Source organism: Chamaea fasciata, unplaced genomic scaffold (assembly GCF_029207755.1).
Source record: "Chamaea fasciata isolate MVZ Bird 193981 ecotype frontalis unplaced genomic scaffold, bChaFas1.0.hap1 SCAF_23, whole genome shotgun sequence".
Taxonomy (NCBI): Eukaryota; Metazoa; Chordata; class Aves; order Passeriformes; family Sylviidae; genus Chamaea; species Chamaea fasciata.
Genome location: NW_027094108.1, coordinates 7,169,416 through 7,196,117, shown reverse-complemented (window position 1 = coordinate 7,196,117; position 26,702 = coordinate 7,169,416). Strand labels below are relative to the sequence as shown.

Here is a 26,702-nt window from a genome sequence, read left to right as displayed (position 1 = left end):
AAGGCAAAAGGGGGAGTCTGGGGCACACAGGGGGACTTGGGACACCTCCAAAAGGACAGCAAAGGGTCTGGGGTGTCACCAAAGGCACAAGGGAGGAGGACCAGGCATGTCAAACCACCCCCCTCTGCCCCATAATGCAAACCGGGGAGTTGAGGGACAGACCAAAGGCTCAGCAAGGGCCAAGGATCACCCCCAAATGCACACTGAGGGGTCTAGGGGGACAAAAACCAGCTGGAAGATGTGATCCCAAGCAAACCGGGGGGTCAGAGGTGTGAGATGGAGTGAGTGGATTTTGGGGTGCACCTGGGCTGTTTTGGCATGGAAGGGGGAGAAGTGACAGTGGGAGTGATGGGGTCAGAGGTACCAGTGAATAAAAGGATGAAGATGATGGGGCCTTGGGGGGCAGGGACCCATGGGGATCCTTGGGACACAGGGACACCCAGGGCGGGGCACAGGACCCCCCGGGGGCCAGCTGAGGACAACAGGGACCGCCAGGGACAGAGCAGAGGCAGCCCCGGGTCAAACTCATGCTGAGGGCACAGGGGCCCTGGCGCACAGGGACGCTCTGCCCCGCGGCCCCACCCCACCCCCACTTGGGGCAGAGGGACGCTCACAGACACAGGGGGCTCCAAGGGGCACAGGGATCCCCCGGAAGCACATTGATACCCGGGATCCCTGCGGACAGAGGAAACCCGGGGACACAGGGACCGCGGCGGACACCTAACGACAACAGAGACCGCCAGGGGTACAGCGATCTCTGGGGAGCCAGGAACGGCCAGAGGACATCTGGGGACACCGGGACCGCCAGTGACACGGGGATCGCCGGTGAGCAGTGACGCCCAGGGGCACAGGGATCCCTTGGCGGCACAGGGACCCCCGAGGCGCCCTGGGGACACGGACAGCGGCGGTGACACCCGGGCCCTCTGGCCCCGCCCACGGGCGGTGCAGGCAGGGGGCGGGGCCTCCCGCCCGGCGCTCTCTGATTGGCCGGACGGCCCCGATTGATGTGGGCGCCTGACCGGTGGGGCGGGCGCTTTGCGACGGCGGCGCTTGACGGCGGCGGCGGCGGGTCCGGGTCCGGGCGGGGGCGGCCATGCTGCTCACCGTGTTCTGCCTGCGCCGCGACCGCTCCGAGATCACCTTCAACCTGCAGGTGGACGCCGATTTCGAGCTGCAGAACTTCCGCGCCCTTTGCGAGCTGGAGTCCGGCATCCCGGCGGCCGAGAGCCAGGTCAGGGCCTGCCCCCGCCCCCAGCGCCGGGGAGGGCCCGGCCGGTGCCCCCGGGCCGGGAGCGGCCGTGCCTCCTTCTCCCGCAGGGTCGGGGTCTCTTGGCTTGGTAGCGGCCGTGTCCCCCACGCCCCGCGGGGTTGGGTCCCGGGATCCGCCCCGGCCATCCGGAGTTTGGGATTGTTTGGAGTGGTGGGTCCCTCCCGGTCCCTCCCCTCGCGGGCCTTTGGGGTTTGGGGAGAAACACCTCGCTTTTCCCTCAAAATCCACTCAGGAGAGGGCTCCGAGTCCTCGGTGATTTGTGGTCAGGGCTCGGTTCGCGCCCGCCGCGCAGCTGAAAGGCAGAAAACAATGTGGGGATTTTTTGGTTTATGTTGAGGTTTCGGAGGAATTTGGTGCTTAAACGGGGCGGGAATTGGAGCGAGGGGAACGGGAGTCGGAGCGGGGAAGGTGGTGACCCGTGGGCTCATCAAACCCCAGGAAACGGGGCGGAACTATTCGGAACTATATCCCATCAACCCCCCGCCCTGTCTGGGACGGGAAGGGCACGTTGAGTCTTTTCCTCCCTTTTTTCCACACAGGTGTGGGGCACAGGGACATCCGTGTGCTTTTCCCAGGAAATATCCCCCTCCAGCCCGGATTCAGGGCTCACTCGTGTGCCAGAACTTGGGGGAAGCTGCGTGTGGGGGCGGCTCTGGGCCATCTGTCTGGGGTTTGCTCATGTTTTGGGCTCAGTCCCGCGTTTTTGGCCGTTCCTCCCCGTGTGTCCTGGGCAGGGCGTGTCGGCTTCTTTTCTGGGCGCCGACCATGCCTGGCAGAGTTTGTGGAGTGGTGGCTTTTGCTTCCCGAGCCTTTGCTCAGTCTAAATTAACAAAGTGTTTTTCCAGCCAAGCCAAGATTAGTCAGCGCTGGAAGAGCTGCTACAGGGGCAGCCCTGGGTCTGTGGTGTTCCTCACCTAGCAGGTTCTGACGTTTGGCTTTCCCTCTGCCTTGGGAGAGTCTTGTTTTTTGGAACGGGAGGTCAGTGATGAGAGAAGGTCTTAGAGCAAGGGTAGGAAATCCAGGTAGGGTGGATTCTCTTTTAGGAAAAAAACCTCTTGATTTTGGGCAAGTTGAAAGGGAGAACCCACCTCACGCAAAGGTTCTGTCTGCAGCAACCCTCCCGTGGCTGGGAGCCACCAGTGAGCCCCCAGATCTGGGGGCAACCCCTGTGTCTGGGACTCTGCCGTGACTTCGATATCTCCGAGCGTGAACTGGAGCTTAAACTCCTCACTGTCCCCTTTGTCCCTTGTGTCATGGTGACCTGCAGCTCCGGGTCTGGTTTAGGATAACGAGGGATCACTTCTCCGTGTATTTTTTGTCAGGAGTTCCCTTGTTTGAGTTTCTCCAGCACAGCTGACCTGTGTGGGGTTTGGGTGCTGCCAGCCCCAGGCGAGAGGAGCAGCACTGCGCTTTTGTAGCCACCTCTGCCTTCCTTCTGCTCGTCCATCTGCCGCTTCTGCATCATCCTGTGCCGTGTCGTGTCATGTTTTCCAGGCAGTTATTTATCGCTCCTCTTTCTGCCTGGTGTTTGTGAGGTGTTTTGAGGACCTTTAGTGGGGGAACAGGTTGAACATCGGGAGGACTTTCTTCATGGAAAGGGTGGTCAGGCCTTGGAAGGGGCTGCCCGGGGAGGTTTGGAGTCCCCATCCCTGGAAGTGTCCAAGGAAAGCCTGGACATGGCACTCAGTGCTCTGGGCTGGGGACAAAGTGGGGATTGCACCTGATGGTCTTGGAGGCTTTTTCCAGCCTCAGTGATTCTGTGAGAAAGTTATGAAGATACAAGTTTTCGGTGAAGCAGCTCCTTATATGGAAGGATTTTGCGTTGTTAAACCACAAACAGGCAGTTTTACATTTACCAAACTTGGCTGTTTTCTGCCCTTTTTCCTCAACCAAGGTGAATGTTGCATTGAAGGTGCTGTGTTGACACTAGCGAGGATGAATTTCGTTATAAGGGTCATGCAGGGTGGAGTAAACCACTCAGTATGTGGAGGAGGGTTAATCCCAGCCTTGTTCTCTGCTGGTTTGGGCAGTGAATTCCGTGTGCTGCAGTTTGAGGCGGGGCAGGGAGCTGTGAGGTGTCTGAGGGACGGCTGTGGGCACAGGTCTGTGAGATAACAGAGGCGGCTGCTGGTGGCTGTGCTGATAAGAGGAGCTGGGTGAGGCAAGGGGAAGTAATCTGATTTTCCACTCCCCTCCACACACCAAGGCCATGGCTTTCCGGGAAAGGGGATAGGAGGCTCTCAGCTGAGCCACGCTCTTCATTCCTTCCCTTCATTTATTTTTTCTCCATGCCCTCCATGTGTGTCATGCTCAGCAATATTTGATGGGCCCAGGATTTGGCTTGATTGATGGCTGCAGGTGGCATCCAGCACTCCTGGTTGGGGTTCCCTGCTCCATGGGAAGGTTCTACCCTCTGGCATTATGCACAGTGAATCCATCAGTGCCTGCATCCCTGTCTGAGTCACCTCCAGAAGAACCCGTGTCTGGTGCCTGCCAGCCAGCAGAACTGCCACAAACCAGACAATCAAAAGGCAGCAAAATCCAATCAGTTTGTTTTAAGAGTGGAGCAGAATGGGTCAGGAGTGGATTAATCTGAGCTGCTAATGGACGTGGTGCGAGTGCCAGGCGCTTAATTCATTGTCTGGGATGTAAGGCCGAATGCTCATAAATCCAATCCCAGCAAGACGACAGAGGTAAAGCCTCACTTAAACTGATTACCTCGTCTCTTCCAGAGTGTCTGCGCAGTGAATCTGCCATTTCAGATTTGGTTGTGCAGCTGGGATTTATGACACGCTGGCTGTCGCTGCAGCGGCACCGACTCAGGCGAGTAACGTGAGAGGCTGTGCCGGGGCTCTGCCAGCACCAGCTGACCTTGGTGCCACTGGTGTCGTGTGGGGTAGAGGCCACACTTTGAAATCACTGCACACGGGCCCTGGGAGGTTGCACGCTGGCGGTGGGGAGGAGGTAGGAAGCTCGTGCCTGGTTCCATCGTGTGTGTTTCCCCCGTTCTCTGATTGCTGCCCTATGAGGTCCTGGGCGTTGTGTTCTTCCTGCCTTGTCTTGCCTTGGCACTGCTGATGACAATGGGTCTCCACTGCAGAGTGCCACAGGGAGAGTCTGTGTAAGATGTTGGAGTTGCTGGAGTGAAGCAATGAAAGCCTGTAGTGTCAGCCAGACCTTAAGACAGGTAATGATTGGGTTTTTTGGGATCTTGTTGGATTTACTCCCTGTGATAGCATCAGGCACAGCCGCAGCCCATCCACGCCAGGACTGCGAAAGCTTCTCCCGCGTGGCTCAGCCAGTCCCAAACTGTGGCAAACGTGTTGTTGCCGAACTGGCCTTTTCCAGCCCCAAAGAGACACGGTTTGGCCAAACAAGGTGGCATTTGTGAAATTTGATCGTGTGCCTGAGGGGTTTAGGCCAAGTTCTCCATACTCTGGGCTGCTGCCAGGGCAGGAGGTGGTTGGGCCGATCTGCCTGGTCTCGCTGTGCTCCGGTGACGGCACAGAAACCTTCGTGTTGCCAAATACCATTTCTGGGAACTTTTGTTCCAGCTTTATGTTACATTTCGGGCTTTCCCACAACTTAAGGCCTCTGTGGGTATTACAGGTCTGATGTTCATGGAAATGTTCCGTGGGGATTATTCACCTTTATCTCTGTGGGTTTATGTTTAGTCTGTGGACCCCTTGTTAAACCAGGTTATCAAAATAGAAATGGATGTGACTTAGAGTTTTGTAGTCACGAGAAGTTAATTCCCTGCATGGACTGACGGCAGTCTTGAAAGCAGAGCCTTTGGGTGCTCTGAGTCTGGAGAGTTGCATCACTGGAGTGAACTGGAAAGCACTGAGCTAATGATTGAGGTCCCTGTAAAACTGGTTATTCTGGGGAGCTGTGTCATGGGAAGAGGCAGAATGATGGATGTTGGGCTGGATCATCCCTGGATCTACCTGGATCGGCGCTGCTGGCATGTCTTGCCGTTGGTCCACGGTCAGTGGGTGCTGACTTGGGGCGGGGAATGCTGCAGAAAATGTCCGTGGCTTGTGTAATCATGGAGTTTGAGAATGTGGATAGACAGTCCCGGTCAAGACTTGTTCCCTCTAATGATCTTGGGCCTCTGATCAGGGGAGGCTGGCCCTTCTCCATGGTGCCAGCTGTCAAATTCTCCATGGAGCCAGCTGTCAAACCACAGCTGGATTTCGGTAAGACCGACCCCTTGTTGTCCAGCCGTGAATGTGTGGAGGCCCTGCTGTGCCTGACGCCGGGGCCTGTGAGGACATCACACCTTCCCTTCTGAAACTTGAGATGGATCTGGAGGATTCTGGAATGGTTTTTTTTCTCCTATAACAAAATAACATCTTGCTTTTTTTTTTCCTTTTTCTCTGCTTGGTGGTGCTGGTGGCTCCTGGCACAGATTGTTTATGCGGAGCGGCCACTGACTGACAACAACAGGTCCCTGGCCTCCTATGGCTTGAAGGACGGGGATGTGGTGATCCTGCGCCAGAAGGAGATGGTGGAGCCACGGCCTTCCATGTCCTTCCCAGGTGAGAGAGGCTCCAGGCCAGCACTGCCTGAGACTGTAGAGATTCATCAACCCTCACCCAACACCAGCTCCGGTCGGTGTCCTTTAGCACCTTCTGCGCAAAGTGCTGAGGGAGGGAGGGTGGCTGGGGTGAGTTGGCGGGGCTTGTAAATGACCCAAAGGGCTTCTGATTCAGTGTTTTATTCTGAGGAAGCCAATACCATTTTACTGTTCCTTTGGGGAAGTGTGGAGGCAGTGAGGAGGTGACTGGTTCAGAACAGGCTTGGTAAAGATGGGTGAGTTTTCCTACAACCGCTGGTTCCCTTCCCACTGGGTGTGATGGCACGGGCGTGTGAGTGGCTCAGACCCAGGAACGGCCTCTATGGACGTGTGTCCTGAACCTGTCCTGTGGCAGATTGCCTGAGAAGCCACATCTTGCCAAACCCAGTCCCTTAATCATGTGTGCATGCCAAAGGCTCCTCTGAGAATGCCTGAGTGGAGCCCTGCACTTCTGTCCTGCCTTCCACAGCAACTCCTAGCAAATCCCAGTCATAAAATATCCCTAGAAAAGGTGCCACAGGCTGAAAAGGGCGTGGGAGCATTGATGAGGTCCTTGTCCTGTCTCAGCTGGAGGATGGGTACCTGCAATGCAGGTCTGCAGGAATGTTACTACTTTTTTTTTCCCCCTGCTTTTTTTTAACCTGAGAGACTCTGAAGTGCCTCAGAGCCACTGGGTTTAGCCGTGCAGGCCCTCCATGAGGGATTCACGTTTGTGAAGCTGGGAATAACTAGTCAGCAAGTGCATTTCAGGGGATTAAAAATGGGGCAGACAGACGAGACCAGTTACATAAATGCGCCAGCATTGCTAACCCAGTAACCCAGGGACGTGGCTGTGCTTCCGACACAAACCGCCGCTTACGGAATCTGCTCTTGTGCAGCATTGAGGGCAGCTTATCCTTCCCTTGGTTTTTTCCAGCAGAACTGCAACCATGAAGCACCGACACCTCTGTTCTTCCTTTCAGGTCTGCCCAGGATAGATTTCAGCAGCATTGCCGTTCCTGGGACGTCCACGCAGCAGCAGCCGCCGGCGGCGCAGCGCCCGCGCCCATCGCCTCCGGATGTGCCCTTGTTCCCTCAGGGCCTGGACAACCCGGCGCTGCTGCGGGAGATGCTGCTAGCCAACCCCCATGAGCTGTCCCTGCTGAAGGAGCGCAACCCACCCCTGGCTGAGGCCTTGCTGAGCGGGGACCTTGGTGAGCTGGGCTTGGAGCAGGGTCAGCGTCCATCAGAGGCAGCCCCAGGTGTTTAACGAGCTGGGATGTGCTGCAGATTCCTTGATGGTGCAGATAAAAGGTGCCAGTTGGGAAGCACTCGAGGCAGAGTTCTTCCATTTCTGGGTGTATTTCTCCTGCTTGGCATCTTTAATATCCTCTTTAATATCTCCTACTCAGAAATATCAGATGCACAGGTAATTTGAGTGTCTGTGAACACAAGTGACTCAGCTCCTGATTTTTACACTAAGACACTCCTTACTGCACATTTTCCAATAAAGGTGGTGTGTTTGCTGCATGCGAGATCCTGCTGGGACTCAGCAGAGAGCAACAAACCCAGCTTCAAACCCAGCTCTGTGCATAGTGATCATGTGCTGTGGAAGTGAACTGCAGAAAAGGAGAGGGAAAGGAACAAGGAAATAGTGTCTTTTAGGAACTTTCTCAATAGAAATAGTCATAGATGTGTAAATTTCTGTTAATCTTGGAAGTATCCCTGCAGCCCTCAACAAAATACCCAATATCTGGCCTTGGCAGGACAGACCATAGTTACCTGCCCAGCCTGAGAGTGGGACTTCTCAGTGGTGCTCTGTACACATGGTTTGCCCCGGTTCCTCCCCCCACTAATGTCCCTGACCCTTGGTTTCTCCTCTCCTGGGTGTGTCTCCATTGGTTGTGGGACCGGTGACCGGCCCTGTTTCCCCTCTGGAATACTGACCTTACCTGCCCTTTGCTCTGCCCCATGCCTCAAGGTCGTTGGCTGCTGAACTCCATGCTTAAGCGGGGAGAAGCAGATGACTCTGACTCTTGACTCTGGGTCTCCCTTCAGCTCCTGGAAATAAACCTGCTGGAACTGACCTGGTGTCAAGGCCTTCTGCCTCTCCTAGCTGTGCTAGCCACGTGGTGTGAGTGGATGTCTGAGCTTGACTGCTTCGCCTGAGTTTCCCCAAGTGGCCTTTCCGCCGGAGAGGCTTATTGGGATCTAGGCTCCAGCTCAACTCCTAAATAGCACACCACCATATCTGAGTGTTTTGGGCACAGCTGAAACCTCGTCTTTCACTTCCTCTGCAGCTGATATTGGTCCCTTGTTCTTCCTGTGGTGAAAGACTTGAACTCTGACATCCTGTAGGTGTGAAAAGAGAGGGGTTTTGAGTAGCAGCAGATGAGCTCCTGAATCTCTGCAGGATGTTTAGTTGGGAAATAAGTCCCGTTGAGTGTGGAGAAATAAATGAAGAGAAGGAGCTTCTAGCAGGAGATTTTATCTACTCTCAGGGTTACATCTGAGTGATTTCTCTCTGTTAGAGGAAACTAGAGAGGAACTCCCATGGTATTATCAGCCTGTTTTGTTTTTAACTCTGCCTTTAGTTCATATCCAGAGCTGAAGCTATGTTCTTTGCACTCTCAGGCTTTTTCACGCGTCTTGCTGGGAGTTTTTCCCACCACCTTAAGCAGGGGTGCTGCTCTTGGCGCAGGAAACCAGAGGTTAGGCTCAGAACACCCAGAACTGGCTCCTCTGCTGCTCTGCCTGCTCTGTGCACATCAAGCTTTGACCCAGATGTGCATTTTAAGGCCAAATTGCCGCATTGGGCTGTCAGGAGGAAGTGGTTTGGGCTGGTTTTGCCCTTGTCATGCTGCGCTGCTGCTACTGGCAGTGTTCGGGCACAGATCCAGCTCAGCTCCAGCTTGGATTCCCAAATATCTGCATAGATCCATGCCCCCTGGCTGTGCTGGATGAAGGCACCTGCTGTACAGAAGCCTGATTTCAAAAAATCAACAGTCAAATATACCCAACGCCTCCCTGGGCACATAACAGCCTTTGAGCCAGAGCTGCTTCCTGGGAACGGCATCTCTGGAAGCAAACCCAAACCTTCCCTGTGTGCAGACCTGCACGGACTGCCAAGTCCTTTTGGGGACATACGTGATCCCATTCAAGCAGCAAAAAATGGCCAGAGGCCATCCAGAAAGTAGGAGCCTAAAAACTGTAGTCTTAAAATGTGCATTTAGACCTGGCTAACACCTCCTGGTTCCAGTGGTAGGCATTCAGCTTTAGGGATTATAATCTCTGGTTTTGCTATGTTCCTTGGGTTTGAAGGAAGTTTTGTTGTTAGCCTTTGTATGGTTTTTAATTTTTTTTTTCCCTAAAAAATGTATGTGCCAGGAAATTGAGTTTGATTGTGCAGTTTTTGGGTAGGGACATGAGGAGAGAGAGCTCTGTCCGGTTGCTTTTCATCTCGGCAGGTTCCCAAGTTTGCCACTGATCCTCTGAGGTCCATCCACGCTGCCCTCAGAGGAAGCTTTTTTCCGTGTGCTGCTGAGTCTATTCCTCAGCTGGCATCAAAAGAAGCGTTTGCTGTGCCAGAATTTGATTTGCAAGAGTAATTTCCAGTAAAAAGCATTTCTTTATCTCCTTGTTCCCACAGAGAAATTCACCAGGGTGTTGCTGGAGCAACAGCAGGACCGAGCCCGGCGGGAGCAGGAGAGGATCCGGCTCTATTCTGCTGACCCCTTTGATCTCGAGGCACAGGCCAAGATAGAAGAAGACATAAGGTAACAAACCAAAGTGGCTTGTAGGCTTTGGGGTACTCTCTGGGGAGAAAAAAAATGCCGTGTGTTCCCATCCATGGTGTTTTTTTTTCTCAGAGCCTAAGGCAGAATCTAAACATACTCCTTGTATCGAGGAGTTTGTTTGCAGGGTGATGCTCTGGGCCCCCTTGCACATGGGAAGGTTGGGATTCGGGAACATGGGCGTGCACCCCATCCTTGAGATGTGTCCAGCTGAGATCACAGAGTGTTCTTCCCTGGGAGGGTGGTGAGGCCCTGGGACAGGTTGCCCAGAGAAGTTGTGGCTGCCCATCCCTGGAAGTGTTCAAGGTTGGACAGGGCTTGGAGAAACCTGGGAGAGCAGAAGGTGTCCCTGCCCATGGCAGGGGGTAGCACTGGATGGGCTTTAAGGTTTCTCCCAACGCAGACCATTCTGGGATTGTGTGATCTGGGGTGCCAGCACTGTTGTCTGTGCATGTGATGTCTTGGAGCTGCCTGAGCTGGTCCACTCCTGAAACTGAAGCACTTGTGGAGAGCACATCTCCTCTTGAGAGGTGTGAGTCTGGTGCCTGGGGCATGATTTGAACCCAGGAGCTGGGCTGGTGTATAGCAACACGGCGTTGTTTCTCCCAGCTGCCCTCGAGATTTGGTTTTGCATCCTGCTAATTGTTCTCTGTCTGGCTAATTCACTGATGAGAAGTTCTGCAGAAGTGCATCCTGCTCATCAGCTCGCTCCCTCTTGCTGCCTTCCAGATGTAATTGTGTTGGGCTGATTTCTTCAGCTGAGTGGTAAATCCTGGAGTCGGTTCATGGCTGGTAGTTTTCCCCTGATAACAAAGTGTCTGTCTGGTACAGACCCATTGTTGGTCAGAACCAGAATTCACTCGTGGTAGGAGTGATCTCACATTACAGCTGACAAGGTGTTGGTGCCAGATAAACACTCAGCAATGCAGAAAATAGACATTTGTAGATAGCGAAACATTGCTCAGAGGCACAGGAATGCTTCCCTTCTTCCTTAGATGAGGGGCAGATAAAGGGGATGTGCCCAAGGCTCTGCAGCTGTTTGGGCTAAGCTGTCCCCAGATTTCACACTCCACTCAGTGAAAAATGAAATGGCATCAGAATCAAAGCCTTTTGCCCTTTTTTGGGGGAGATAAAGCTGTTTTGGATACAGTCACTATGGATGCCCATCACTTCCAAGATTATCCTGGGGCTGTGAGGGATTTCTTGAAGAGCATTTTTTCTGTCAGTTTGAATTTGCACCAAGGGCTGGTGCTCGTGGTGGTGTTCTTTCTGCCTTTTTGCTCACCTCCCTCCTTTCCTATGCCTGGAAAAGGAAAGATACCAGGGAAACCAGAGGATTTTAAAGTTCAGCTGCTATGTGGGATTCCAGTGATGTAGCTATTGGCAACATTTCAGCATACCCTTGGTGTGACTAATGAATCCACAGGTTTTTTGCTCCGAGTTCTCCAGGTTAACATGGATGGCAGGTTCCTACTGGCAACACAAGGCTGTCAGGATCTGAGGTGTGAGTTAGGCAGGGGTTGGAAGGGACAGTGGCTGCTAGGAAATAACGCAGTGTTTCTGGACTAAGCTGAGATCATTCCTAGCAATCTTCAGTTCCCAGGTCTGTGTTTCACTAAGGAGGCAGCCTTTGCTGTGGTTTAAATGTGTGTTTGTAAGGTGAGCAGCAGCAGGGGGGATTTCTGTGAGTCAGAGGGATGTTACAAGGTCTGGTTGACAGAAATTTTGATTTTTCTCTCTTGTCCACAAAATTCAGGCAACAAAATATTGAAGAGAACATGACAATAGCAATGGAAGAGGCACCCGAGAGCTTTGGGCAGGTGGTGATGCTCTACATCAACTGCAAAGTCAATGGACACCCTGTGAAAGCCTTTGTGGACTCAGGTGCTTTCTCCACACTCTCGGTCGCTGAGGGCAACAGTAAACATTCCAGTAGTTTTTCCAAAAAAATCCTAAAATACAGCACTGCATGACAAGATTTTGAGGCACTTTACTGAACCCTGAGCACAGCCTGGGTGAGCAGAGGAGATTGTTGGGAGAAGCAGTGTGGGAACACCCTGGATTATGGCTCCTGGGAGAGGTTCTGGGACTTCCGTACCTGGAAGGCTGCTGCCATGTGTGTGTGTCTTGGCTCATTTTGCAGACAGGGTGATTTCACACGTGTTTAATGTGGTGGTTCCCATCCACATCCTGCCAGGGAAAGTTCTTGGGGTTGTTCCATCCCTAGAGTAATGGTCAGTGTGGACCCATGTGTGGGCAGCCAGGTCAGCACAGTGGGATTCACAGGAAGCCTTTATGCCCTGGGGCAGGGGAGTTTCCCAGCCACTGACTACCAGATCTTAAGCTCTTCCAGGAGAAAATACAAGTTTGTGCTAAGCCATCAGGATTTAACATGAGTTCTGTTGCTGGTAGGTGCCCAGATGACCATCATGAGCCAAGCTTGTGCTGAAAGGTGCAACATCATGAGGCTGGTGGATCGGCGGTGGGCTGGCATTGCTAAGGGCGTTGGGACACAGAAAATCATTGGCAGAGTGCATTTAGGTAAGTACTGGCATTTTTTGGGGCAGCTTTAGCAGGGGTTTGACTGCATTTCCCACAATCTTGGCGCTGAGGATTGGTGCTGTAATTGTTAGGAGCGCCTGCAGAGTAAAATCAAAGGGCATCTGAAATGTGTTTGTTTGTCTTGGGCACAGAACTCTGTTTTTGGTCTCATTTAATGCTGTATTTTAATGGCATTACTGTAACCCTTTGTGAGGGAGTCCCAGCTCCTGCACACGTAGAGGACGTTCTCTAGGGGCAAAACCCAAGGTGAATGTGAAACACCACAACCTTCCCTGTTTTGGCTGGGCCTGCTGGGCAGGGTGAGGTACTCAGGAAGGGTTCCAGCCAGTGCAGTGTTTGCTGTTCCTTTGGAAAGAGAAGCCTCTCTGTGCTTTTGTGCAGCTTTTCGGGATGGAGTACATTGTCCTTATTAGTGAAAAATCAATTCAAAAATCAATTTTCTGTTGCTGGTGTTTAGACTTGTGCTTTAATAAACTGTTTGCAGCCCCTCCAGCTTGGAGGGTCAGAGAAGCAGCACTCAAGGTTCTTAGGCACATCAGCTTTTAAAATAATTACTCTGGGACCATGGCAGGCCTGCCAGTCCTGGGGCTTGCACAGGGCCAGACTTTCTGTGACCAAAACAGTCCATCAGAGTGCTGGTTTCAGATTCTCCCAGACCTTTCCCTGTCGGTGGAAGAGCAGAGAGCAGATTTGTTGTGCTGTAGTGGGAACTTCTCTCCCTTGTGTTTCAGCTCAGGTGCAGATTGAAGGGGATTTCCTGGCGTGCTCCTTCTCAATCCTGGAAGAGCAGCCCATGGACATGCTCCTAGGACTGGATATGCTTAAGAGGCATCAGGTATCAAACCCACTTTTGAAACAGTTACCTAGCTCTTGAAGGTTTAGTGAGAAGTGCAACCTAAATGCCTTGCCTGTGAATTCATAAGATTTTCCTGGGGAGAGTTGATGGTGGATTATCTTCCAGCCTGGAAGCATGCACACTACATCCATCATAGACGGCTCTAGGATGTCTGGCTGCTGCCTGGAGCTTTTGGCTCTGATCAGAGATGCTCAAAACTTTTCAACTGAATGATGTGTCCCAAATTGAGTGAGACAGGGACCTTTGGTTAGAGCTGATACTCCGGGCCCACCCTTGCCTGCTGTGAGCCGTTCCCATTGGAGACGGATCACCTGACCTTGTGTCTCCCTTTTTCCCTGGGAGCCGCCTGGCTCTCCGCAGACCCCTGATGTGTCACTGCTCTTTTGCAGTGCTCCATTGATCTCAAGAAGAACGTGCTGGTGATTGGCACCACGGGCTCACAGACCTCGTTCCTGCCTGAGGGCGAGCTGCCCGAGTGCGCGCGGCTGGCGTACGGCGCGGGGCGCGACGATGTGCGGCCCGAGGACATCGCTGACCAGGAGCTCGCAGAGGCAATACAGAAATCCGTAGAGGAAGCAGGTACCAGCAGGAGCTCATTTGAAATAGGAATCCATGCATTTTTTTTTTGCTGCACGTCAGGATGTCTGTGAGCAGTTCCCCTTCCAGCTCCCGGGGGCAGCATCAGCCAGTAAAGGGTGGAGAGAAGGGGCTTTGTTCTTGCTGGTGGTCTCTGAGCGCACTTCTCTCTTCCTTTCTGGGCTGAAAAACATGCACAAAGGCACTCGAGCCTGTTTGCTGTTTAATTTGTGCTCTCCCTGCAGCTTCCCACCCCCTCTGGTCTCCTGGCTTTCCAGGTGTGGAGGTTAATGGTTGTCTGTGGCTGGGATCACGTTGTAGTGCCCGGCAGGGATGTGGCTCCGCTGCGGTGCTGCTGCAGCCTCATGTGAGCACAGCTTTGGGGAGGCTCCCCAAACCCTGCTCTTATTGGCTGCACCACGTAAAAATAGAGCAGCTGTAGTGGTGACAAAAGTTCATGACAATTTTTAGAATTCACACTATTTCAGCATTTTTCCCTGGAATGGTGCTCTGCCCTTGGAGGGGGAATTGCCTCCTTGCAGTTGCTCTGAGGTTCAAAAGCTGAATTCACATCCTCAGCCTTAAACATGACCTGCAAAGAGAACTTTCACCTTCCTGCAGTTTTGTTCCCAGTATCCCTGGAATCCAAATGCTGCACAGATGCAATGGCTACACAGAGTTTTGGTGGCTGCAAAATTTAGTGAAGTGATTTTATTTTCAGCTAAAAAGCTGAAAGCTGAGCTATGAGCCAAAAACAGTCTGAAACTCAAATTTTCTGTTCAACTCCTCCCTTAATTCAGTTTTTAGCTGAAGAGGAAATTCATTATTTTTTCCCTGCTGTTCCAGAGAAGCTGTGAACACCTCAGGGTGTATTCCTTAAGCCTTTTCCAAAACTTTTAACATTTTATATCCAAGAGTTCTCTAGAGACCTTTAAATTTTACTGCTCATTTTTCCTCTGAAAGAACACAGTAAATTCTGCTTCCTACACACATGTAGAACTCTTTGCTGGGTCATGTTTAAACTGATCAAGTTGATTTCAGCATTTTTCTTGCTAATTTTTTAAGACTCTAGCGTGCCCATATTGAAATGAAAAAAAAAAAAAGATTTAATCATATATTAAATATATATTTTTATATTTATTAGTTACTAAACTTTATTTAACTATACATACCTATATCTGTATGTATCCATATATATATGTGTATATATATATATATATATAGTTGAAATGCACTGAAATTTTTCTTAACACTTCACAGTTACTGTTTGACAACTCAAAGAGTAAGCAGTTAGTTACAAATAATGAAGGTGATAACATTAAGGGGAGCACAGAACTGCATTTATTGCTCCGTTTGGCCAATTTTCTTCCATCCTAAGAATGTAAGTTTCCCAGAAATGTAAAAAACCTCAGAAGGAAGGTCTGGTTTTAATGAATCAGTAAGAAATAGTTTAAATGTGTGACTTTTCTAGCCAAATTTGAATGTTTATTAACTGAAGTTGCAGCCAGTAGAGAGAAACACAAATACGGGTTTGACCTTGTGATCGGGTTTTCATGTCGCTAAAGGTCAGGCTCGGGAGCTTGGGCTCTTGTCTGTTCCCACAGCCTGGCAGGTGTAAATATTAGTTCTTTTCCTGTTAAAACCTGGAGCCTGATGGAGCCTGGATTAGCTTTTGGAATATATTTCCACTTTGGATGAGGCATTGCAGGTATTATAGTTGGTTGGATTTAGTTCTTTGTTGAAAGAGAACTAAATAACAAGCAAACCTCAGTCCAAACTATGAGTCTTTACAATAAAAGCATTTTAGACAAGTTTTTTCAACAGAAAAGTGCCTGAAATGACTTAAATCCAAGCTGCTTACGTACCACATATGGTTTTAAGGACCATGAGGCTTTGTTCAGGCTAGTCAGCACTCGGACACTTTCCATGGATTCTGAGCCCTAGAGGAATGTAAAAGATTTATGGGAATAGGAAATCCATTTTGTGTGTTCACTTAATGCTCATAGAACACTGAGGCACAGAACGAAAGTGGCTCTTGTTCAGATTGACTCTGACAGTCCTAGACACAGTACTAGCCTCTGGCCTTTGTTGGCTGTATCCTGAAATGTCAGCACATTCCCTCTTAATCTCTTCCAAAACTTGAGTTGCTACTAGGTGGTACCAAGAAAACCAAGAAAGGAAAAAACAGAAAACGGAAGAAGGACAGAAAGAGAATGTGATGCAGCTCCAAAGAAGCTCAGCTCCCCACAACACGTGTGTTCTTTTATAACAGCAGGAATTTTTGCTGGCTTCCAGGAGATGGTACAACACAAATGGCTGCCTGCCCCTGGAGGCTATTAAAGTGGTTGTTTTGAATGCACCTGGATTTTCCTTGAGCTTTATTTAATCCCCTGAAGCCCACATTAGGGAGCCTCATGATTTCTGTCAGCTGCCTTGCTGGTGGTTCAGCACCTATGGGAGGAAGCTGAGGTGGTGGTGGAGTCCTGCTGGGGTTCACTGAGATCTGGGACCTCCATGTCCTTATTTACTTCTGAGGTCTTGATGCTTTTTTTGTGCCAATTTCCCACCACTGGGGAACTCCGCGATCATGGAGGATGTACAAATCTTACAGCAAAACTGGAGCTGTTTTGCATAGGAGGAAGTGTAGCCAGGCAGTTCATCCCACACTCAGCTTTTCATCCGGGCAGCCTCAGTCCAAGTCACTGCCAGCATAAACAACTCAGGTTGTTCCTGGTACAGACAGGAATTTATCCCTGATGGTGTACTTCGTGGAAAAGAGTTTGTTCCAGGTTTTAACTGGTTCAATATCCCTGGTGGGGCTGGAACTCAGCTCTGTGGCTATCCCAGGAGAAGGATGACACTCAGGAGTGCTTGGTGGAAAAGCTCCTGCTGCTACCTAAATGCAAACCCCTGATGTGTCGATCAGGCCCTTATTAACGATCCAGCAGGTCAAAAGACAGTTCTGCTTCCTCCCTGAAGGGTTGGTTTGGGACTGGAGAGCATGAAAGTAATCATTCCACATAGAAATCATGTCCCTCTGGATTTCATCCATATCCTCTGTCACAAAGCTCTTTGCTACCCTTAGGAAAGATGAGCAGTGGGGTGGTGTCACGGGAGGTACTGCACTGGTTTTAGTTAACAGAGGAAAAAAGGAACAAGGCTGAGGACAGAAGGGCAGATTTCTGTCATGTTGTGGAATTTAAAGGGAATTGTGGCTGGAGGTGTAGGCATAGCAAGCTGTGCCCCACTGCTCCTGTAAAAAGAGACTCCAGGAAAACAGTGGTGTGTGTTTAAGAGCACTGAGTTTGGAAAGGGAAAGGGCAGGAAATCCCAGAGCACAGAGCCTGGGTGTATGATCCTGGGCAGACAGGGCTGTGGTGTCAGGACAGGCACTCCTGCAAAGGTCATGTGAGTGATTTAACGAGCGCAAGAGCGTTGATACATCAGCAAGATCAGACTGTCAGCAAGATAAGGTCACTTAATCTCCCCTGATAACCACAGCCAGTGTTAGGTGCTTCTGATAGAGATCTGCTGTTCATCTGCTCTCTGTGAGGACAAGGAAGCAGCAAGCTGGGTTTGACTTCTGGCTGCTTTTCCTTTGCTTTGCTCTTCCCAGCCTTGGGCAGCAGTTCTTTTGGGGGGTTTCTTTCCCCCTACAATCCCCCACTTCCCTTTTGCAGCCAGCTGGTGTTCGGACGCCTTCTCTTGGGTCTAATGGTACTGCTGGGAGCACAACCCAAGAACTGTGTTGCCATCTCAGTTCCCATATCCCTGAAATGTGTCTCTCGCATATCTCCAGACAAAGGGAGAAAAAGTACAGCACTAGACACGTGTTATGCTGTGTAGAGTTTACCAAGTGTCTGGTGTCACCAACAGACTGCTCTGTAGCACAGACAGTACAGAACAGCCTTTAAATTGTACTCTGGCAGAGTTCTTCTTGCCAAATCTGGTACATCATTCTGGGAAGCAGGAGCTCCTGCAGCCTCCATGCCATTGTGCCGGACGGTCAGGAGGGGAGCTGTGCAGGACTGTAAACCATGCATGGTGTGTGCTCTGAATGCTAACACGAGTTTGGTGTGTTTGTTTCCTAATCCAAACAGAACGTCGGAAGCCTTGATGCATGTAGTGTGTGTTTACTGCAGCTGGAGTGGGCCACAGACCAGGTATTCAGAGCCACCCGTTCCAGTTTATGCTGCCACATTGCGAATGGTGCTTCTGCTCTGTCCTGACTGCTCCTTTCCTTCTGTCTTCCATAGAGAATAGTGACAAAGAAACTACCTCACTGGAAATGCCCTCATTACCAGCTTCTGATGGGTTTCAAAATCCAGTCCAGTCTTCAGGACTAAATTCCAAGATCCGTAATCCCACAAATCAATTACTTGATCGTTCTGTCTCTGCCCCTGCTTCAATTTGCTCATCTGAATCCAGCCTCGCAGGGCCCCTCAATCCTAGAGCCGTCAAGACTTCTGACTCTTCACCTGAACACCAGATAACCCCAGAAAAAGAACATCCTCTGGTATTACAGCATCATTCCAATAGCTCTTCCTTGGCAAATAATGACCCCTCTCCGCACACTGGAGATGGAACCTGCTCCAGTCCAGCTTGCCTTTCACAGAAGACACTCAAAGAAACATTTAGTGCTGACATTTTAAAGGAATGTAATGCTAAAGGACAAGATCATGGTCAGGAACATCCTCTGGAAGTGACAAAAGTCAATTTGGCTGACACTGCTGCCAAGCACAGGCAGGATGAACATGTCTGTCTGTCTTCAGAGCAGGAGCAAAAATATGAGCTTCCCACAGACCATCGGATGTGCAAAGAGCCAGAAAAGGAACATCTTGAGGAGCAAACTGAGACAACTGACCCAGAACCTCCTTGCTGTGTTGGTAGGGTTGAGAAACCTGCTGTGGCAGAAGCCGAACAGCGAGAAAATCCTCCCATGGAAATGAGAGATGGACTGGAGAGAGCAGGTCTTTCCTGTGTGAAAGGCAGTATCCAGCTGTCAGCCTCCTGTAGTCATGTGCACATGGAAGCCTCCATGGAAATAGATGCAGTGGAGCAGGCTGCAGCTCAAGCGCAGAGCTCAGCAAGGCAGCAAAAGCAGCAGACTGAGAACAGATGTATATCCAACCTGAACTCAGAGGCCTTCTCCATGGAGGTGGAATTGCTGAAGTCTCCATCCTCGAGTGATCCACTTTCCACTAGTGATGTCCTGCAGTCTAAAAGCACCAGTGAAATTCCTGCAGAGTATCATGAGTTGGCTAATTTGGCAGCAGACAGCTCTTCCCCGTCCAGCACCCAACAGCTGGACATGGATCCAGGAAGATCTTCAGAAGAGCTGTGTTTCCCTCTAGCATCAGCCTTGAAAGAGCTTCACAAACTCTTGGTTATCAGTCGGAAAGGAGAATGTAAGATCCTTGCCTCGGAAGAAGTCTCACAGCTGGAAATGGTTCACAGAGAGCCAGCAGTGCAGCAGAAAGGACTTCGTGAAGGTGAGCAGAAAGGCTTGGATCCAGCCAGCCAGGAACAGAGCTGTTCCTTTGCTGAGGCGAGGTCTGAGGATGGAGGAGCAGAGGGGAGCCAGCCTTGTGATTCTGGCAGAGAGCACATCAGCACCAGGCCCATCAATCCTGGGCAGCCTGTGCTCGGGGAAGGTTCTTTAGACAGGCAGAAGGGTTCAGGTAAGAGCAGTGTGGTCATGGTGAGTTCTGCAGCCACCCCTGGCCAGCAGCAGAGCCCAGAGCAGAGGGAGGTTTTGGCAGGAGGTTCTCAGAGTCCACCTAGTCCAACTTTGGAGCAAAGTGCACCTGTTTCCGCCACACCTGCTTCAGGTGAAGGAGCACCACAGGATACTCAGAGCCTGTTCACAGGAGCACCTGGGAGAAGTGACAGTGCTGCTCCTGAATGTCCGTGGCCGGTGGGTGGGAGTGAGGAACCACCGCTGAGCCCCCCAGTTGCCCACTCCAGACTGATCACAGGGGCTTCTCCACCCCCTGCTTTCCCTGTGGCTGATATCGACCGGATCCTCGGTGCTGGTTTTACCCCACAGGAAGCTCTCCAGGCCTTGGAACAAGCGGGTGGAAACGCAGATCTTGCTCTTCTCATTTTGCTAGCCAAGAGCATCGTTGTTCCCACGTAACTGTGGAAGAGGGAGCTGACTGGGGGATCTTTTCTTCTACAGGAAGAAATCTATCTCAATTACACACCACAATGGATGAGCAGAATGTTGAGCCAGATTTTTTAATTACTTGCAGCTGAAGTAACACATCGCTTCTGTTTCACTTGTTAGATTTGGGCTTTGAAAGGAAAGAAAATGTCCTTGCATTGTGAATGCAAGGACAGAATAGCTTTTAATCATGCATACTGGATTAAAACTACTGGTTTTATTTAAGTGTACAATTTTAGAATAACCTCCAATGCTACGAATAAAAAGCAGCAGCCACTGTGCTCACTGCCCTGTCCGGCACAAAGCAGGTTGTGATGGGAATTGGCCACACACGCACAGGAGGAGAGGTCCACACTGCATCCAGTGTGGACTCTGGATTTGCTGCAGCTCCTTGGAACTGAGCATCCAGCTGTTGAAATTATTCTGGCAGCTACTGAAGGTGTGTAGATGCTCATGGATGTGTAAGGCTTTGCCAGAGGAGCAAGGGGGTTTTGTGTGTGCACAGGGAAGGCTGATGCTTATTTTTGCCAAACCTGCTTATGCTTTGATTTAGAGTTGGACTCAATGATTATTGTGTGTCCCTTCCAACTCAGAATATTCTGTGATGCTTTTGGGCCAGTGTGTTCCAGTTTACAACATGGGGATAGAAGAAGGGAAGGGATAGAATTTGGTGCTACCAAAACTTACCAGATGCGTTTTAACTTACTTGGAGATGTGCTGGTATTAACTGTAGGGACAGCGGAGGGGAGGGAAAAGGAGTGTTGACTTTTTTTTTCTAGCCTTGCTCACATCATGTTTTTCCTCATGCAAAAAGAACAAGCTCAACCAGTTTAAGGCTAAACCTTGATGACGAATTTGTTTAACAAACCTACTGTGTGTTACGGCTCTAAATCTCCCTGTGCCCGGGGAGGAATGAGCTTCATCTCAGTGGCTCCGAGCAGGGCTGTGATTGGAAGAAGGAAGAATCTGTTTTGCTGTGGTTTGTCTGGATGTCTGGGGTTGACCGGCCTCTTGGCTGTGGAATGCCATGGCTGGGGGTGCTGATCTCACACCTCAAGAAGGAAGGCTCCCCAGCAGGGTTCACAGAACAAATGCACTGGCTTCTGTGGTACAACCATTGTGGCCTTCTGGGATATCTCTGGTGACTCACCTGAGTGGTGAGGCCTCACTGAGGCCATGCTGTAGGAAGCCCTTTCCAGATGCTTCTTTGAGGGGGAGGAACGCCTTTGTGATGCTCTGCAAAGCCCCAAAACTCTGTCAGGGCTGGGGAAGGGAAAGGAGAGCGTGGCTGAAACCAAATTATAAGTAGGAGCTTTGATTTAGTCCCATTTGCAAATCTTAGAAGTGGCTTTGTGTTAGGTGTTCATCTTGAACTTGACACATTGAGCTAAACCTGGAGCGATGGCTCAGCAGCACTAGACACATTTTTGTTCATGGCTTTCATGTGGTGTTGTGGTTGTCTCAGGCCTGTGTCCTGGTGTTTGTGTTCCCTGTTGCTTTAGCAGGTCTCCTGTGTGTGTGCTGGGCTGTTTTTATGCAGGTGGCATTTAAAAACAACACAGATTTGGTTTCATCTGTCACCTCACAGGAGTTTGTGCTGTCACTGAGTGCTGGTGTCAGATTTGCCTCAGGCACTTGGACAGCCAGGAGATCCTCTGAAGTAATAAAGGGCTTTCAGGCATTCTGCTGTCAAATGGAGCTTCTCCATATGAGAAGCTGGGATGGTACCATCCAGACCTGGAGCTCCCAGACAGGTTTGGCTTATATCCCTCTGCTTGTGGTGCCAGCAGCCGACACTGCTTCATGGGGGAAGCAGTGCTTGGCTGTCTGGAGCAGCATCCAGTGATTCACTTGAGGCTCTGCTCAAAATGAGTTACTGAGGCCAGACTGCAGCTTCCTCGCCTTCATCGGGCAGGTGACAGAGTTACCCCTGCTGAAGATTTGGTTTAATATTCTCCTTGCAATGAGCACCTCAAATGAGTGGAAGCCCCTCTGTGAAGGGCAATGCTTGAGCTGGTACAGTAGTACAGTATCAGCAGATCTCTCTAAAAGCCTTAGGAAATAGGATCTATCAGACCCATTCCTGTCTGCATCTGGTTCACCATCAGGAGCAGCAGCAATGAGGCTGCCAGATCCAGAGCAACTTCAGACGGCTCAATCTGCTCCCAGTTTGCAGTGCGAGGCCTGGTGAGGTGGCCCTGGGAGCAAAGTTACACGGCAGCCAGGGGCAGGTTGGCACTCTTGGATGCGGGAGAGCTGAACCTGCACCCTTTGCCTGCAGGTGGATCTGCTGCCAGCTGCTTGGAGCAGCAGATGTTGGCAACTCAGTGTTAGCCCCTTGTATCACTCTCTCTGTTTTAGAAGCCATTGCTCAGCTGGCCCAAGTGGTGCTGCTCTGCACCAAGCTGGTGACAAGCTCTGCTCTCACGGCCATGCTGACTTAGGCTGTGCATACAGAATTTATGCTATAAAAGCTTTAGAGCATCAGCCAGTCTGCTTCAATGCTCACTTTTATTCTTTGTCAAATACAAGTTTTGAATCCCACCTTTCTGCCAAAGCTGTATGGAAGCATTTATCCATAGTGCTAGAATTCCATGGGTAACTCTCTCCAAACTGCTAGAAACAAACCCTGACCCCCAACTGATAAATATTTCTAAAACTCTTTTATCAAGCAGGTCCAAGCCTGGTGATTTAAATCTCTTCATTTCCAAGCCCTGCTTTGAGTGAATGGCTATGTGCTGCTAAATTAGTGAATAATTTTTTTAGGAGCAAGATTTAGTATAGAATTGGGGAAGTGGTGAGTCTTTAAGGTTAAAATAAAATGTAATAGAAAATGTGCTTAGCGAACGCTGTCTAAAAGTTGTCTTTGTTTCAATGTGTGTCCTCTCTGCTGCATGCACATGCACATCCTCTGTTCAGCCTCTGGCAGTCCCTTTGCTGGTCCCTGTGCTGACCTGGCCCACAGAGTGGGAGTGTTTATAGGAAAGGAGGGATGGCAAAGTGCTATGACTTATTGGCTACGGTGGGGGATAAAGGTACCACCAACAGCTGTTCAGGTTTCCAAGGAGCCAGGTATCCTGGCCTAAAATCAGGCACTTCATTCTTTTCTCTTCCCCCTCCTCATTAACCACTGCTGCAGTGTCCTAATGTCACATCACTTAACAAAGGGATTTCACCCTGGAAGTCCAGCTCTAGAGTAAAGCAGTGCTTGGAAGCTGCTTTGTAAAGCTGCCAGCACCTGTGGGGACCCATGTGGGTCTGTAGAGTTTCTTTCTGGGTGTGCCCTGGAGCCACTCCTGGTTTCCGAGATTTACTTTTCTCCTTAAAAATACTAAAGGAATTCACTTGGCCTCTTGGTGACTGCCTATTTGTGTACACGAGGCCACAGGTGAATATAGAGGTGACATTTAGTGGAATCCCAACATCTGGAAGTTTCTGGGCATGGGTAACTCTGACAAGAGGAGGGTGTATTCCTGGTGACTGTCCCTGGCATGTTTACCTACTGCAGGACAGAGCTGAGCTACGCTGTTACCTTGACAATCTCTGCCTCCTTGCTGTGTATGTTTAACTTCTGTGTAGACACTCGGTCTCCAGGACTGTTAACCTTGTACGTCCTCCATGTTCCCCTCTTCCGTCTCTCCCTCTTGCCATCTCCTCTTCTCAAAAGTAGCAATATTTAAGTGTACTTGCTGAATGCTCAACTTCAGATCAGCTTTCTGTAAAACTATGCCATTGACGAACAAAAGGAGGAGCAGGTCCTAGAGGTTTCTTCACCAGACTTGGACTTCCTGCCAAACGGCTCCCCAGAACTCTAACAGAAATTCAAAGAGGAGAAATCCAGAGGTATTTCTGCCTGCCTCTCTCGGAAGTCAGCTTGGGAAACGGGGTCGGTTTCATGTACATCATTCCCCTCTGAAGCGCTCAAGAGATTTCTTCCTGCACTGTGTAGACGAGGCTTAGTCTGTGATCCAAAGCACAGTGGTTTGGGTCACACTTCGACTGATGCTTCAGAGTTTTACAGACTCACTTAAGGAACTTGAGGGAATCAATACTCAGGAATCCTAAAGCTGGTTGTGTTTTGTGTCATTGACTCTTGTGGGCTGAACACACTGTGGCCTCACAGGTGGCTGAAGAGAGGAGTGGGTGTATCATCAACGGGATGTGGTTCTGCCCAAATACACACTTGATGCTTTTTTTGATTTTTTTTTAATATTGGGGGACTGTTTATCAACAAATTATGTGTAAAAAAATTTGATATTTAAAAAAAATGAATAAACACTTTATCATAATGTTGCTTGGTTGGTCTGTCTGTATTTCTGAGGTTGGCAGCTCTGCACTCAAGTCTGTCACTGCCTTTTTTCCCAAAGCCAGTGGATTTTATGTAACATAAATGGTGCCATTTTGAACATAATGAGTAGAAATCTGTGGGTAAAATGATTCCAGTTGGGTGAGCATGAGAACAGACTTGAGAAATTCCTGTATTCCCTTTCTTTGGGGATGGGCTGTTGGGTCCTTCATGGAGGACTTGGAAAAGCATCAGAGTAAACCCAAAACGTAGCACTTGGCCATGGCACCGTCTGCTGGGAAAGTGAATGGGACACTCCTTGTCTCCTACCTAAATACCTCATTTCCAGCCCAGTTAGCAGATGGTTTTATTTTTCTGGAGCTGGAAGCTAATTTCTTGGGACATTAAAAAAATTGGCATTTAAAGCCCTGGAAAGCTCATGAGAGTTTTAGTTAGAAGTAGCTTTCTTGAAGTCCTATTCTCTTAGTGTCACGTAGTAGAACAGGTCTTAGAAGGAAAGCATAGAGGGTATTCCCCCTCTGAAACTTGGGGCATACTCACTAACCCAAAGGTCCTCTCATGGTGGAGCAGTTCCTTTTTTAGATCCAGAAAAACTTCCACTTTTCCTTGAGACAGGACTGAGGTTTTGGCCATTTTAAATCCCTGCTAACCAGAGCTATGGATGCTGGTGCCAGGTGAGAGAGACACATACACAATGGGTTATGATTCAGTGACTGTGACCAACTGGGTAGTGGTTTCCTCCTCACATGTTCAGAGCTCTGCACGTGATGCTGGTGTCACTGTTAGAGCTTAGTGAGGTCATTAATTATCAGGCAAAACTGCATTTTGAATTCAGCTCTCAGGGTGGGAAAAGGAAAGGTCTGATGTGTGGGCTGCTACAGCGTCATCATCCGCTGGCCAAAAAGGGTTGCTGTGATTTCTTCTACTGGGAGATGATTTAAGGATTGAATGCTCTGGTTCAAAATGATTTTGAGCACTTGGGCCTTGTCTGTTCTGCTTGATGAAGATGGTTTTATTTTGGTAATGTATAAAAATTAAGATTAATGACACAGTTGTGTTCATGTTTGGGACTGTCCCAGTCTGAATTGGCCTGATGTCCTGAAGCTAAACAACGGTAGGTTGTGGCTGCCCCTGGATTCCTGGAAGTGTCCCAGGCCAGGTTGGACGGGGCTTGGAGCAGCCTGGGACAGTGGAAGGTGTCCCTGCTCATGGCAGGGGGTGGAACGGGATGAGCTTTAAGGTCCCTCCAACCCAAACTGTTCTGGGATTCCATGAACTGGGGCACTGGCACCCTCAAATCTGCAGCCTTTATACAGCCAAGAGAGGGTCAGACCCCATGCAATACATGTACACTTCAAGTTTGTGTTTTACTTGGTTGTCTTTTGTGGGCCTTTAGGAGTAGAGGTCTGGAGTTATTCAAAAATAACAGCTGAAGGTTTTTTGAGCAGTCGTGGATGCAGCAGCTGTATTAAGAGCAAGAGTAGGATGCAGAGAGGTGAGTGTTCCTTCATGCAATTTCCTGCCTCAGAATAGTTCAAGGAATGGTCAGCAGAAGCAACGTGACTGAGCCATTGCTCAGGAATTCCCATCAGCCCCTGCCTGGCCCCTCTGCAGTCCCATGTCTGAGCACATGCCTGGTGTGCCTTTGCCAAGGTAACCACTTTTTGGGCAGGTCTGTCACCAGAATTGGATTTGGGAAATCCTGCTGGCCCACCTGTGACCTCACACTGACTATCTGCTCTGCCTCCTTCCCTGGAGGTACACTGGGGTGTCGGGACCCCCGGAAGTGTAACCAGTACACTATGACATAATTACCTCCAGCAACTACACGTGCTAATTACAGGTGCTGTCATGCTTGTCAATAAAGCACTGAGTCAAACACAAGGATGTGAGTGGCTGGTGACTGAAATCCCTCCCAACAGCCACTGCCAAAGGAATGTCTGGTTCCCAGCCTCTTTGTTAACAAATGGAAATGGGAAGGGGTTTAAAAGCAAACCACTTGTGCCTGTGGAAATGGAGGTGTGCTCACAGGACTGACTGTTGTCTTACCCTTACAACACAGCAGTTTCTTCTATGGTTTTCCTAATACTATTTTTTTTTTCCTACTGGAATCCATACTGCAATTCCTGAAGTGTTTCTTGTGCCTCTAATTTCCCCCGAATCACTGGCAGCATTACTGAGGTGCCCTACAACTGCCCTGCATGAGGTGGCATCTTGGGAGTATCTTGCATTTAACACACCTTGCTTCAGGAGGTGATTCCCCTCAGTGACTCGCTCTGTCCTTCCTCACTCTGCATCTGTGACAAGTTGCCTGATGGCTCTTCTCCTTGGAGATCACGTTCTCCATGCCACCTTTGGGCTGCAAATATTGAGTAGAGTTAAAAATCTCTTGGGAAGAGGGTGGGAAGCAACCCAGCATGTGGTGGGAGTGGGATGGATTGTCCCAAGCTTTTCTAAGGGGAATGGGAGCTGCCTCAGTGCTGGGAGTGGGGAATTTTCCATGTAAATCCATAACTGTGTGGTGGGTGCTTTAAGGGATTATAACCAACTCATTTTTCTCAAAGTGAAAGAAATACTTGGGGCATTCAAAACATTCAGGAAAACAGCAGGACAC

The 26,702-nt window shown here is 50.1% G+C and overlaps 1 protein-coding gene across 4 annotated transcripts; it reads left to right on the top strand.

The window, feature by feature from the left end:
* The first annotated feature begins 1,091 nt into the window (after nt 1–1,091).
* Nucleotides 1,092–24,075, top strand: DDI2 (DNA damage inducible 1 homolog 2). 4 transcript variants are annotated; one of them, XM_066202797.1, is made up of 10 exons: nt 1,092–1,231; nt 5,682–5,811; nt 6,812–7,042; nt 9,478–9,604; nt 11,379–11,506; nt 12,035–12,163; nt 12,916–13,019; nt 13,430–13,619; nt 17,717–17,779; nt 17,873–17,960. In XM_066202797.1, exons 1-9 carry the CDS (start codon nt 1,094–1,096, stop codon nt 17,731–17,733), a joined length of 1,194 nt encoding a protein of 397 aa, XP_066058894.1. In that variant the 5' UTR covers nt 1,092–1,093; the 3' UTR covers nt 17,734–17,779; nt 17,873–17,960. The 4 variants fall into 4 exon arrangements, with proteins under 4 accessions (XP_066058894.1, XP_066058890.1, XP_066058891.1 ...); XM_066202793.1 differs by lacking the exon at nt 17,717–17,779 and having other exon boundaries at nt 17,873–24,075; XM_066202794.1 differs by lacking the exons at nt 17,717–17,779; nt 17,873–17,960 and adding an exon at nt 15,761–15,952.
* The last annotated feature ends 2,627 nt before the right edge of the window (nt 24,076–26,702 follow it).

Bases quoted from the DNA above. Each gene is read 5' to 3' on its own strand.
- DDI2 (XM_066202793.1), top strand. From the start codon at position 1,094: ATGCTGCTCACCGTGTTCTGCCTGCGCCGCGACCGCTCCGAGATCACC. The intron at 5,812-6,811 runs GTGAGAGAGGCT...TCTTCCTTTCAG, and splicing joins GCCTTCCATGTCCTTCCCAG to GTCTGCCCAGGATAGATTTC. The intron at 11,507-12,034 runs GTGCTTTCTCCA...TGTTGCTGGTAG, and splicing joins GAAAGCCTTTGTGGACTCAG to GTGCCCAGATGACCATCATG.